The 15281-nt window shown below is 36.7% G+C and overlaps 1 protein-coding gene across 1 annotated transcript; it reads right to left on the reverse strand.

The window, feature by feature from the left end:
* Window positions 1-5984: 5984 nt before the first annotated feature.
* Window positions 5985-14909, reverse strand: PRL (prolactin). Its single transcript, XM_036445147.1, has 5 exons — window positions 14777-14909; window positions 12512-12696; window positions 10886-10993; window positions 8582-8815; window positions 5985-6176 (listed from the first exon to the last, which is right to left on the reverse strand). Exons 1-5 carry the CDS (start codon window positions 14907-14909, stop codon window positions 5985-5987), a joined length of 852 nt encoding a protein of 283 aa, XP_036301040.1.
* Between the last annotated feature and the right edge of the window lie 372 nt (window positions 14910-15281).

Raw genomic sequence — 15281 nt, forward strand, 5'->3', positions numbered from 1 at the left:
ATAATTGACATATACATATTAGTTTCAGGTGTATAGCTTAATGATTTGATGTTTGTATATAAAGGAAAATAATCAACACAACATGTCTAGTTAGCATTGTTCACCATACATAGCTACAATTTTTTTCTTTTTTCTTTTTATATATATATTTTATTGATTTTATACAGAGAGGAATTGAGAGAGAGAGTTAGAAACGTCGATAAGAGAGAAACGACCAGCTGCCTCTTGCACACCCCCTTCTGGGGATGTGCCCACAAACAAGGTACATGCCCTTGACCTGAATCGAACCCGGGACCTTTCAGTCTGCAGGCTGATGCTCTATCCACTGAGCCAAACCGGTCTCGGCCAATTTTTTTCTCTTAATGAGAACTTTTAAGATCTATTATCTTAGCACCTTTAAAATATGCAATACATACATTCTTTTTTTTTTTTTTTTTTTTTTTTTTACTTTGTGCAATTAAAGTGGGTTCTGAGTCTTAGAGTCAAAGAATCCTGCTTAAAGATTTTAGTTGAATAAGATTTCTCAGGGCCCATCCCAGAGAACCTTCATTGGAGAAGCCACCCCTGGTTAGGCTCACAAAGCTCCTATTATACTGGTATAGCATGCAAGCATGGACTTGCTTTAAAACATGTTATCTTTTCCACTTGGGCATGCATTGCTTTTTAAGTGTCTTTTATTGCTTCATTTGTCTTTTCTATATTTACCATCCAAAAAGATTATAATTGTTGCCACAGATTTCTAAGTAGCAGAGTCCTATATTATTGCTGCTGACTGGGCATCTAGGAAAAATGCTTCTGAGGAACAGTCACTCCACTATTAGAATTTTATTTTTAGGGAATTAGAAAGCTTTTCTTTCAAGAGTCCTTTGATATGATATTATCTTAGGAGACAACAGTTTTAATCCTTTATTGGATTAGTGATTAACTGGCCATCTCTGAGAGTAAGAATACAATGAAGGAACAGTAAACGGGGGAAATTAAGATAAAGGAATGGGAACTCTTAGAGAAAGTGCATAAGTGGACTCAGCTCTGTGACTTGCTAAAGTTACATTTTTTAAAAATGAAATACAATAAAATACATTTTAAAACTGAAATACAAATGTTCAAATGCATTTGGACAAAACCTTAATTTATGTTTTCCTCTCTCTCTCTCTCTCTCTCTCTCTCTCTCTCTCTCTCTCTCTCTCTCTCTCTCTCTCTCTCACTTTACCATCACTTATTTACTCATTTTCTTGGATGGATTTTTTACTCATATTTGCATCATTGCCTCTATATATTAGAATTCTATTGCTGTTCCTAGATCTCTCATATCTTTTGCTTCTTTCTTCTTTTCTCCAGGCAGAACATTTTTTTTATTTATTTTCTTTTAGAGTGTCATAGAAATATTCCAACTTATTTCTTTCTGGAGCAGTTTTTTTCCCAGTAATTCCACACTTCCACAACCCTCCAAACCAGATTCATGTTCTATTTTATAATTCTGGACATATTTCTCTCTTGCCCTAAAATTTATTGGTTTCCTCTTGCCTTCTAGAATAAGTATAAACTTCAAATTGTCATAAATGATCCTCCACAATCCATTAACACTTCTTAAAAGGGGTTTCCTCAGATTACCCTAAGGAAATGTATATAACATGGCATGGGAGCATAAACATGAGAGAGATTACATGTTAAAACAATAAACATATCTTGTGTTTTGGTTAAAGTTGATTGTTTAATAATCCTATATAATAAAGATGTAATATGCAAATGGTCATCACGCTGTGAATCATAATGACCAACTGCAAAACACTGGATCACAGATCAGCAGGATGGTTGGGACAGCCAGTTACAAGTGGGCAGTGGAGAGCTCCAGGAGGGGGCAGAGCAGCAAGCTATGCATAGGGACCTAGAGAAAGGGGCTAGGGGGAGCTACAGGAGGGTGGGGCAATGGGCAGAGAGCTACTGGAGAGGCGGCAGGGAGCTATTGGTGAGCTACTGGTGCACAGATTCGTGCACAGAGCTTCTGGTACCTTATAATAATATATCTCAGTTCCTTTTGTTCAGGATGTAGGAGATACTTATTTCATAAAATGATTCTAAGTGAATTGACAGATATGCTGTTTACCTATTTTTGCTTATCAATATTCCATGAACTCTTTATATTTTTTATTATTTTGTTTGTTTGTTTGAACTATTACAAATAGTAGTACATATGCCTCCTTTCCCCCCCACCATTGACCTCTCCCTAGCTTCCCCCATCCCCCAGTACATCCTTTCACCTGCCCCCCCCCAAGTGTCTATCCATTGGTTATGTTTATATGCATGCGTGCAAGTCCTTCAGATGATCTCTTACAGCCCCCTCCCCCTAACCTTCCCTGCCTTCCCACTGTAGTTTGACAGTCTGTTCAATGTTTCTTTGCCTCTGTATCTATTTCCCCCCCATTTCTTTCCTTTAAAAAAATCTTGCTTCTGCAGACTAGAACCCTTTAAAACTCCATCAGAAAGCCATCACAATTGTGTCACTCCAAAAAACTTCCTTGTTCTTATGTCCAGATGTCTCCTAACTGCTCTTTAATATACTCTAGCACTGTTTAGCATTGCCCTTTATATAATACTACCTTTTCTCTATTTTATTATAGTAATTTGCATGTCTATGTAACACTCTTTTTCTCTACAACTTGAGAACAAACTTCGGTAAGATAATTTTCTTGCCTCTCAGTCCTTGTAGTACCCATGACACCTGATTTGGTGATCTATGTGATCAGTTAATTTCAAGGGTTTTTCATATGCTTGTTTCTTTTTTGTAACCACTGCTGTTATTCTTGCTAGAGCAAGCCCGTTTTTCAAATGTAATTTTACATGGAAGTCTGTAAAAAGAGAGGGTAGGGGAGAGACTCACTCTGGTTGGCAGGGGAGTGATTGTTACATTTCCCCCAAATATCCTCTTTCTAGCTACCCCTTGCTGACTCTACAGAATACCCATGGCTCTGCTCAATCTGGTCTGAAAGCTACAGTATACAGTTCACATGTCATGGTCAAGCAGGGAGAGGTCTTTTAATACCACCACTCAGTGTTTTATCTGAAGACTGAAACCTGTGCTTGGAATAAACTTTTAAGAGAAAAATACATTGAAGATGCAAGTGGGCCAGTGGTGAAGTTATGTGTTACACAATTGCATTGTCCTCTTATTGACAAATTTCACCCCAATAAATGCTATCCTGTCTGTTGAAAATACCTAGATATTAAAGAAAAGGAAGTGAGGTGGGTCACATAATAGTTAGATGTTTTCAGCAATAAATGACTCTTATGCCTTTTAAAAGAAAAGAGCTGAAATATGAGAAAGCTGGCATTTTGCATGCATGCAGGATCAAAGGGAGAGATTGCTAGATTGATGTGGGACACAGTATTTCTGTTGTATTCTGAAAGGTTTGGGTTATCTTAGCTAGAGGCAGGAGGACTCAGACAAAAATAGCCTTGGCTATGAGGGAAGAGATTGGGTTTGGTAGACAATGTTTCTGTGTATGGGAGGAAGGGTTCTTTGCATGGCAGAAGAAAAATGCCTTGAATTCTGATCTGAGGAGATGCCACCTTCTGCTCATCTCTAGAGCTATTGCAAATCAATTATATACATAATTGATTTTTTATGGAGAGGAAGGGATGGAAATAGAGAATTAGAAACATCCATCAGCTATCAGCTGCCTATTGCCCATCTCCTACTGGGGATGTGCTCATAACCAAGGTACATGCCCTTGAGCAGAATTGAACCTGGGACTCTTAAGTTCGCAGGCTAATGCTCTATCCACTGAGCCAAACCTGTCAGGGCTGAAAATCAATTATTAAGGGCAAAGAATACTCCCTAATACACAGGGGCATTTTGGAAAAGGATGAAAGAAGAGGAAAGGGAGATAAAAGGAAAATATGAGATATTTGCTCTTAGGGTAGAAAAATTTACATCTTCACCAAATAGAGCATTCTAATAGCAGCTCATCCTTCACAAACTATGTCTTCTACTCACTTTTTCTCTTCATGCTTTTCCTTTTCTTTATGTTCTTCTTCCTTTTTCCCACTTTATTCCCTTTTCTATCTACCTTTTTATTTTATCTCTATCAGGATGTTGGGTGGAATATTTCTTATTGTCTATTGTCTAGGAAATCCTGCTAAAATCCTAAAAAGCTGCTGCAAACCAGTCTGGCAATGCTATTGCTTTCTAAGGTGAGTAAGCAAGAAATGGGCCATCATCCTAGGTTGTCTAGAGGCCGTTGAACAAGCTGAGCTGCCCTAATCTGGTTACCCCTCTTGAGTCTCATCAATAGGAGATTAAGTGTATGTGAAGGATGCTGTAATTCAGTGTCTGGGTAGGGAATATTTGTAAGGCCAACTCTCTAAGATACTTATTAACAGAGATAATTACTCATTGGATCTCAAAGAAAGAGAGAATGGCATTTAATTCCTCAGGTTAATATCTGCTTATGCATCCAGTTTTCTGACCCATTCTGTGTCTACGCAAAGAGGTAGAGAAGAGAATTGTGAAGAGACCCCGGGGAAGGAAGCACCACATGAGATCATGATGTCAAAACCTTTTCATCTTTCCTCATCTTCCATCCCATCCAGCATAGCCAAAGGAAAGGAGATCCAGAAGAGGAAGTGAGAAAAAAGCCTGCAGAAATAGACCACATCTGCTTTCCCCATTAGGTTCCTGAGCCATAATAGGGGAGAGAAAAACATTAAAGAGGTTACATATGGCCCTAGCCGGTTTGGACCAGTGGATAGAGCATTGGCCTGCAGACTGAAGGGTCCTAGGTTCGATTCCGGTCAAGGGCATGTACCTTGGTTGCAGGCACATCCCCAGCGGGAGCTGTGCAGGAGGCAACTTATTTATGTTTCTCTCTCATTGATGTTTCTGGCTCTCTAACCCTCTCTCCCTTCTTCTCTGTAAAAAAATAAATTATATATATATATAATTTTTTTTAAAGAGATTACATATCGGATGAAGTTGAAATGTGTCTGGATAATACTTGTTAGACCCAGAGTTATTAACACATATGGAATGTGCACAAGATTATACTAAGCAGATGGGAACTCAGTAGAGCATGGTTGAGGATAACCACTGGAGAAGGATACGGTCATTTCATCTTTGTATCTGCCATAGTATGAATGTTTATGTGTTTATGTTAACCCACAATTCATAAGTTGTTGCCCAAATCCCGAAGGATGATGGGACTAGTGAGTGGGGCCTTTGGGATGAGGGTTAGCCCTTGTGAATGGAATTAGTGCTCTTATATAAGAGAGCCACAAAGCTCACTGGCATTTTATGCCATGTGAGGATACAATGAAAAGTCTGGGACCCAGATGAGGGTCCTCACCCAACCATGATGGCACCCTGACCTTGTATTCCAACCTCCAGAACTGTGAGAGCTAAGTTTCTGTCATTTATAAGTGACCCAGTCTGTGGTGTTAGCCTGAACAGACTAAGACAGCATCCTGATAATTTTAGACTGTTTAGTAAACCTCATGCTACTTGGGTGCATTACAATTTCATAGTATTTAAATTGTCTGTCATAATACTGTGAAAGTTAGCTGATAGGACATGGCTGCCTTTTAGAAAGAATCCTAAGAATTCAATCTTCTTGTTAGCATGACCAGCATGATTAATAATTATCAATTTCTTTGATTCTAATAACTCAACTTGTAATGATTTACTGTGATTCTAAAGTAAGCTGTTAATTGTCTTATTTGTAATGCTAGTTTCCGCTATTTGTGACAAATTTTAATAGGAGCTTCGCAATGATAGTGATTAATTTTCTTTTGATTTTCTATTAAGTGAAGATAAGAAACTTTGACAAATTGCTCTTGCAGATTTTGACATCTCTAAGATGTCAGCTTTTATTTTTGAAGATAAGACCCATTACACCAAGCATGTATTAAAAAGCTATAAAACTAAAAGAAGCTTGCTATGGGCTGGATCATTAAGAACCATTCCAGAAATAGATGGAATGAATGTGAGCTTAGCAGTTGCTATCATAGATGATTTGGCACTTCAGGAGCTTGAGATAGTTGTCAATCTTATGAGAATCCCTGCGTAGGCAATGGAGCAGGTTATAGAAAGCAGAAAGGCGAGTGTCTTCATCGGCCACCTGCAGAGATGGAAATCCCAACCAGGTAGGGTAGGGCTCATTTCTTCTGTCTCCAGTTTGCACCTAATGACAAAAAAGATAGTGACATTATACGTATTATTTGCTTATCATTGCTCTTTCTAATTGTTTTTTTAAAAATATATTTTATTGATTTTTACAGAGAGGAAGGGAGAGAGATAGAGAGCCAGAAACGTAGATGAGAGAGAAACATTGATGAGCTGCCTCCTGCATACCCCCTACCGGGTATGTGCCCGCAACCAACGTACATGCTCCTGACCAGAATCGAACCCGGGACCTTTCAGTCCGCAGACCGACGCTCTACCACTGAGCCAAACCGGTTTCGGCTCTAATTGTTGAATTAAGATTTGTGGAAGAGATATGAATATAAAACTCTCTAGACAGAGGCATGGATTATTGAGCCAATGTATCAGAGATCTATTTATAGTCTAAAAACTAAAAGCAGAACTCAAGTGTAAGTCTTCTCATAGGTATGTGACTGTTGATGAAGTAAGCTGGTGCTAGATGGAGAACCAGAAAGTTGCTATTTGAATGTAGACATGAATGTGACCAAGGGACAATGAGGAGCTGGCCTCTGTTCTCTCACTTGAGGAACTTCTTCATTTTATGACTTTGCCTCTGGTGTGCACTATGGACTTTATTTCTTCTGACAAGTCACAATGGGACACTTCACATTGATCTTTTCCTGTTTTGAACAGATTATATTCTCCATATAGTATATGTACCAGAGAAGGATATGATGAGGACTGTACCTGATGTTTTAAGGCTAAGACTAAGATGAGTTGCTAAAGGAGTCAGAGAGACCTTTGCAATCTGCTAGGATAGATAATCCCCAAGTTTTTTTGAAGAATGGCTGCTTTATTTTAAGGTATATTGAGTGAAAGATCCTGGGAAATGTGACTATGAGAAAGGAGATGTTGGCAGCAACCCATCAGTAGTGAGGATGGGTGGTGGGTGGGAGCACAACTGTGATAACAAAAGGCCACTGAACATCATGAAAGAGGAGCACATGCCACTCAGTGCTCTTCAGCCATTGTGTGCTGGGAGTCCCTGGGGACTTGGGAGACCTAGTATCCGCTTGTTAACTAGGGCTGTAAGCTAGTTTGGAGAGCTAGGAGATACAAATATAGGGTGACTGTAGATTCTGATTGTTAAACTAACTTTCTTTATACAGTCAGAATATTTTAAAACTAGTGGAATCCCAAGCACATGTGTGTGTGTGTGTGTGTGTGTGTGTGTGTGTGTGTGTGTCAGTATATGTTGGCTTGCTGTTTTGTTTTGTTTTATTTTGTTTCGGTGTTTGATCCCTATGTCAAAATATACTATGTCAGGGACAATGATATGAATAAGAATAAATAAATATGTATGTCGCTCTTAAAAAAAAAAAACCAACTAAAATTGAAGTATTATGGAACAAATTAGTGACCTCAGAAAGTAGGCCCACAGTAATGAAGAAAATCATTTGAAAAATCTATGTGTTTATTACTTATGTCCCAAGGATAAAATGTACTTTGTATTTGATATATTCTTCTCCTATGAAAATGACCAATGACATGTTAACAAGTACTTTTTATACAATAAGAAAAATATAAAATTGCTCCTGTTATTTCTATGATCATATATTTTTTTTCGATGATGATAAATTATTTCTGAGAACTTCAGAAGGCTATTTAGATATTACCTCACTCATATTGCAATGATCCCATCTAAATGGAGATTTATATTGCAAATATTACCTCAATCTAAATATGACAAATTATTTGGGGAGATCAAATGCAATGTGTCAATTTCATTTTTGAAGCTCCCCAAATAAGATTTAGAATGATGCAACTCTATAAATTAGAAAATAAAAAACATTTTAGAAAAGATATACCCCTTTCTTTTGTAACCCATTGAAATTATAGTGGTTGTTGAGCAGTATCAATGCCATTGTCTCCTCTTTTCTATCTCCTTCCTTCCCAAGCAAGAATGTCTACTGGAAGGGGGAGGGAGATAAACACCATCCAATGTGATTTTTATTTTCTAGTTTCTCCATTCTCTCTCTCTCATGTTTTGGTGTAGGGAGAAAAGAGGAAGACTATGTGCAGAATGATAATAATAGGTGTCCTAGAATACTTTGAGGAAAACATTTCTCTTGCAAATTATATTTTCAAGTTTCTTTCCATTGAAACTATTTAACTGCTTATCCCAATGAAGGGCCAGGGCTTGGATGGATTTGTGTGCAGTGTAGGGAAGTCTGCACCTGTCAAATATGATAGTGGAACTCTAAGATTCACTTACAGCAGACCCTATCACTATCAATTACTATTGGTTTATTTAATAGCAATGTAGAATATAAAATGCCTAAACTTTGTTCTTACAAAGTGAGGTATTTCAAAATGTATTCCTCTTCACAGGGTTCACTTCATTCTTTAATGGGAAAAACAAAGAAGTGTCAGGAGGCTACTCACCTGTTCGATGATCCTCTCCATGCCTTCTGCAAGTTGTTTGTTACGTTCCTCGATCTCTATGGCTTTGGTTAGGATGTCATCTGGGGCTTGTTGCGTGCCAAGGGTTTCAGGCGTACCAAGGGACTCCTGGGTGCCAGGGGTTTCTTGCAAGCCACGCACTTCTGTGACTAGATGGTACAAAGGCTCATTCCAGGAGCGCAGCACCGCCAGGACCAGGTTCAGAAGGTCTTCGGACTAAGCAACCATTGAAATACAAGCACAGTACAATGGGTTACATGTGATTTTTGCTCAGAGAGGCTGACTTAAATATATCTTTGTTATTCCTACATGTATGTAGTTTGTAGGAAGGTACAAGTTGTAAAAATATAAAATTTAAGCTATTGGTTTATACTTTGATAAATTTTTAAAAATCTGGCTTACATAACTTCTTTTTTTAATGATAGTTCTAATTTATGACAGGAAGACTTTTGTTTTTCTTCTGAAATTCTACCATTTGCCCACGTAGAGAATTCTCTCCAATTTGACTGCTTTGCTTTTTCATGGAGAAAAAACAATTTTGTTGGAACTCCATAAGCGCCACTCAGGAAACACAGAGTCCACCATTGTCAAATGACAAAGAGCTCAAATAATTTCATTTAAAGATTCATTCTTATCAATGAATCAAATTATTCATTAATGCATTGTTTTGTGACTTGTGGTTTTATTTTATGCACTCTTTTTGAAGAAGATACAGTATACAGAAACATGTGCTCCTTAGTCCATACCAACCCCTGCCCCCATGCTGCTCTCAGAGCACTGTATTTAGTGACATATTCTGGTGAATAAAATGGCACAATGCTATCTATCATTAATAACAGCATTAAAGGAATCCACAGTAGATGTACTGTAGCATAACAATAAAAAGAATTTTGAATTGGATGAAGCCCAGATTCATTGTTTACTACCCATGTAACTGGTGTAAATTCCATCAGCTCTTCAAGTCATGGTTTCCTTATATCGGTCTGTGAAATAATAGCACCTTGTTTGAGAGGATTTTATATGAGGATTAAATATAGTAATGCACATAAAGTGCTTTGTAAGGTGTCCAATAATGTAGTAGCTATTAATAAATTTAACTCTTCTTCCTCCTCCCTATTTTCACCTTCTTTCTTTATTTTATTATTATTATCATTATCATCATTATAATTACTTATTAATAGGCTTAGCAGACAGAAAGAATGCCAGTACCAATAACAAAGTTGTAAGGAAAGAACACATTGAATTTACAGAGCTATATATATGAAGATGTTTCTTTTAAATCATGTTAACTGGTTATGGCAGGAAATCAGAAGGGAGATTATAATAATAATAAATTTGAGCTGGGATAAATGACTGGGGCTTGATATGCAGATATTTCTGTCATCAAAACAGAGGCCATAGTCATGAGAAGCAAAAAAATATTTTACAAGGTCTGCTTTCAGGTGAGACTTATTATTAAGAAGTAAGAGTTGGCAGAGGAGTGAGTGAAGAATGAAGAAAAGAAGGAAGAAGGTGTCAGAGAAGTAGGAGGATCAGAAGGAGAGCCTTGAAAGTCCAGAAGAGATGACTCAGATGGTGCAGTGGTCAGAAATGTGAAATGCTGTCCTTGTAGGAGCCCGTCTCATAAATAAAACTGATTTGTGTTTCTTACATATCCATGTGTTTTTTTAAAATTTTTTCAAACCTTACATTTTACACATGGAAATCCAATACAGCTAATGCTTTCACATAGAATAATATATGCAGTCCTGGGTCTCAGCGTTGGTTACTGTCATGTCTGCATAGCCAATTTATAGATCTGTTTTTATTTATTTATTTGTTTGTTTGTTTATTTATTTTTAAGTGTATATTTATTGTTCTTTTAGAAAGAGATGGAGAAAAAGGGAGAGAGAAATAGAAAAATTGCTGAGAGAGAACATCAATTGGCTGCCTTCTGTATGCCCCATCACCAGGGATCAAGCCCACAACCCAGGCCCTGATCAGAAATGTGCCCTGATCAGAAATTGAACTGCCCATCTCTTGGTGCATGCCTTGACATTCCACCATTTAGCCACACTGGCTGGGCTGTTATTTGTTTTGCAACTATAATATTTTGCCAGCATTTGATTTTACTGACAATTTACTACCTATATAATGTCCTTTTTCTTTGATTGCTTACTCTTCCTCCTCCTTGCCCGGCAAGTGCAATTACCATTGCCAGTTCTAATGCCTCTAATAATCTATAGCATGAAAGTATCAGTGTACTGCCTCCATTGTTTTTTGTGAGAATCCTGGATAAAAACTTACATGGATCTTTTGGGCTTGCTCCTTGTCTTCAGGGGTAGGAAGTAAAGAAGTGTGGCAGCCATTGATGGCCTTGGTAATGAACCCCCTGCCATGGGTGTACCGTCTATCCTGAAAGTGATAAAGCAAATTCAATGAGGGTTGTTTGGGTATTAAATCAATAAACCTAATTCCAAAATGTTGACACCTTTGATAGTTATATAATTTTTTAAAAATTGTAGCCACATAAATATCAAAACTAAAGAAATAAGAAAGTTGCCATTTTTCCTATTCTTTCCATTATCTCTATAAACAGTTCTTTTTCATTTAACTTTTCTAAATTCCAAATCCTTCCTTTTTTGCTATTTCCTTAATTTTATTCTTTTTATACATTACTATATGGAAAGCAAACACTAAAAATATAAAGAATATAAAATATTAAATGTTTATTAAGTATCTTTTTTCTTTAACAGTTGAATCAAATATGGTAGTGCATATGAGCTTATATTTAGCCATTTTAATTTCTTGATTATGTAGGACCAAATGGATACACTCCTTTAATAGGTATTATAAAATTGAAACTTTTATTTGACTAATCTCTAAATCTATACAACTATATACCATCTTCATCATAGATGCAGAGTACAATTTGTTGATCATGATGAACTGATAAATCAAAATATTAAGCAATGGGCTGAGAATAAGAACAGAAAAATCTATGCTAGCACATTGACAGAGAAAAACCAACCATTAGCAAACATAGTGGAAATTCAAAGAGATTACTATAAGTATTTGGAAGACAAAAAATGGCCAGTCAAAAATATACAAAAGAACAATTAGTGTGAAAAATAACTATATAAATATATATTTATTATAAACATTAAACCACATTCTTCATGGGGATTCTTTGATTTATTGAGGTTCTAATCCATCACTTGATCTTTGATTGACCTAAAAGAGTTAACATATGACTTCCAAAGTACCTTAATCAGAAAGAAAATAATTGTTTCCAGTTCTAAACTAATCCTCCTATTGTATTTCTAAACCTGGAAATCTTAGAACAATAATTCATAGCATTTTTGAGTTTTAGAAAAGCTAGCTATTATTACTTGTTTATTTTTTTTATCATGTATTCAGTTTAGTTTAACTTTGCCCAACACACCCACTTCATTGCAGTGCAATTCTCATTTATTATATATCTGCAATGCAGAATGCCATGGGAGAAATATACCCTACTTGCAAGGACAAGAAATCAACATGCTTTCTTCTCCTCAGCCTGACCGTTCAGGCACCTTGATGTCCCAGCCTCCACAAATATAAGAAAACACATTTCCATTATTTCAGCTGTATGTATTTTGTATGGCATCCCCAGATGACTACAATGGTATGGATGCTTAACAATTTTTGGAAATTCTTAAAAACAAAATGAATTAAAGGATTTTTGTTTAATACACTCTTTAAAAGCCATTGGGATTTCCTGAAACCGTCCCTTTCTTCTTATTCCACATTTCATTTACCGATACCTTCTTTGACCCATAAGATGCATTATTTGAAATTTGGCTAGCGTGGCTTTCTTGTTTAAAGTGTGATATAGCTCAGTCATTTACAGGAAGGTTCCTTCTGGGAAGAACCAAGAAGCGCGATACTTACAAACTCATCGAACATTTCGGCGGAGAGATTATGGATGTAGTCAGATAGGATGACTGCACGGTCAAACAGTTCTCCGAGAGGCACTCTGCAGGTGAATGGCCCGCTGGGACAGGTGGGCATGGAGGCCACATTGTTGCACAGGAGCAGGCTTGACACCAGCACCAGCACCAGCAGGAATGGCCCTCCTTAAATAGAAATGGGAGCCGTTCTCAGATGATCTGGTCAGCGAGATTATCAAAAGTCATCTTGTGGAGGACAGCCTTATCTCTCCGTATTGCCCTCAGCATGATTTGGTACTTTAATAGCTGGGGTGGAGAAGAATCAACACTTTCCACTGTGTAAATTCAGATATATAATTATATTTGCACAGATATATAGTCATAAAAGTAGGTTATTCCCGGCGAGTTTGCACTGCTCCTAGAAGTGCCTCCAAAACTTGTAAGCATTTGGAGCTTAAATTAATTCTGAGCCAGAGTGTTTAGGTCATTCTCGTAAGATAGTTTAATGCCTCAAGGGAGTTTCTGCAGATTTTCAGCAGCCTGACTCTCTTGGAGTTTGTAATTATTTTATTTTATTTTTTGGTATAGCAAAGGTGGAGATTTATTGAGGAACAAATATAGACTCCCAAGTGGGGAGGGGAGAAATGTCGCCTGTAAATTTTTTTTAACACTGTATTGACTAATACTTGCATTTTAGACACTGAGATGGCCGTTGATCTGTTTATTTCACCTTCTTGACTGATAATAATAAGCACACGCTTGACTGGTTGCTAATGTTGAACATGAAGAGAATTCTAACATCACAAATGATGCTGTAGCCTAGATCTGCTAACTCACTTTAAAAACCCCATGCATCTGCTTGCCACTTTGTCAAAAATTTTAACATTAAAAAAATTGTTTCACAATAGCCCAGCGAGATAGCCTGAGCCTTCATTATTATCATCCAATTATCTGATGAAACAGAAGGCTTAGTGAGTTTAAAAGATTCTCCCTAAGTCCCATTATGAGCAGGTGGAGGATGCCCATACTGTCATCTTGTCACTTCCTCATGTCCCACCCATCACACACAATCAGTAGCCATCATGGCTCAGCCAAGAGGCCATTGCCATTACATGTAAGGAACAATGCTTGACCTTTGATTGTATGATAACAATGGCCCTAGAAAGTTTGTTTTACCCACTTTTTCCTGCTCCGTTTATAAAACACCTACTTTAAAATATTTGACAATTATCTGAGATGATTTAGTCATCAATTTGTCCTCTCGTAGATGGATAGATGTGAACCTATAACATATCAATAATTTACACTTTCAAAAGGTAAGAAACAATAAATTTAAATCTATTTTTAATAGCAAAGACTCTAAAAGAATATCTGGTATTAAAATGTGTTGATCAGAAAATTAAAATTTTAAGAAATATTCAATAAATGTAGGTGGATATGTATGAGATGAAACTAAGAAAGTGCTAAAGATTTCATGTGGAAAAATATTTAAACCAAAATACTTAAAAATATCTAAGAATATGTTAACTAAATAACTTTTAGTTGCACAATAAAAATATTCATGTTGTGGGTTGATTAATATAACAGACTTTTATTTTTAAAAAAAAAAAAACATGTTTCCAAAAAGTTCATTTTCTGTACTTGAAATGTAACTGGATATTTTATCTACAGGTATTATCTACATTATGGCTTCAGAATTCAAATTTCTACAAGTTGACTCATCTTGACAAAATCATGTAAGAGGCCTGAGAACCAAAAAACATTAATCTCTGCCTTCTGGGTTTGTAATAAATTGGACCGAAAGATACTTTGGTTTTATTCCAGCCCTGGGTTTCTCAACTGTGGCATTTTGAATGGGATAATTCCTTCTGCTCCAACCTCTAGAACTGTGAGAACTAAGTTTCTGTTATTTGGAAGTGACCCAGTCTATAGGTTCTAGAGGTTCTCCTGGGCACTGTAGTTTGTTTAGCAGCATCTCTGACCTCTACCCACTAGGCAACAGTAACACCACCTGCCAATGAAGACAACCAAAAAACATATGCAGGCATTAAGATGTGTCTCTAGAAGAAGGATTCATCCATTTGAGAACTGCTGTTCTATTCTATTGTGCCTTTATACAATTGCTTTATAGATCAGTGATTAGATTACTTTCCTAAACTCTGTAAACCTGAAACATATTGCTAAGAGAATATTAGCTAAAATTTCAGATTCATACCCTCAAAGAAGTGTTGATAAAGCCAACAATTCAGTGAGTTGCTGTACATACCTTTGTTGTCCATGGTGGTGATAACTTCGGGAAACACCCTTAGAAGATCTGGTAGTCCCAGAACTACCAAAGAAGATCTGATAGTCCCACAGCTTTCTCTTGCCCAGATATTGGCTTTATAAACCTTTGACATCTTTATGAATGTTTTTAATAAGTATTTCCTTCCCTTTTACCCGTCATCTATTTTCGTCAATGAGATTACCCCCATAATTTCAAACATCAAATGGTATTTTATTTCTTATTCATATGTAGGAAAACATACTGGTCAGAAATTTCGAAAGGGATTTTGATTAATTAGACCAAAAGGAAATGAGAAAAATAATGAAGGTGAGATTTGGAAACTAGTTTGGGTTACAGGACCTTTAAAACTCTAGAAGTCATTTACTTTGAATATTACCTTTATTTCTCTGCAGTTTCTTCAATGTAGCATTGAGAACCGCTGTTCTATTCTATTGTGCCTTTATACACTTAGGTGTTTCATGTATTACCAAAGGGTATTCTTTTT

Source organism: Pipistrellus kuhlii, unplaced genomic scaffold (genome assembly GCF_014108245.1).
Source record: "Pipistrellus kuhlii isolate mPipKuh1 unplaced genomic scaffold, mPipKuh1.p scaffold_m20_p_2, whole genome shotgun sequence".
Classification (NCBI taxonomy): domain Eukaryota; kingdom Metazoa; phylum Chordata; class Mammalia; order Chiroptera; family Vespertilionidae; genus Pipistrellus; species Pipistrellus kuhlii.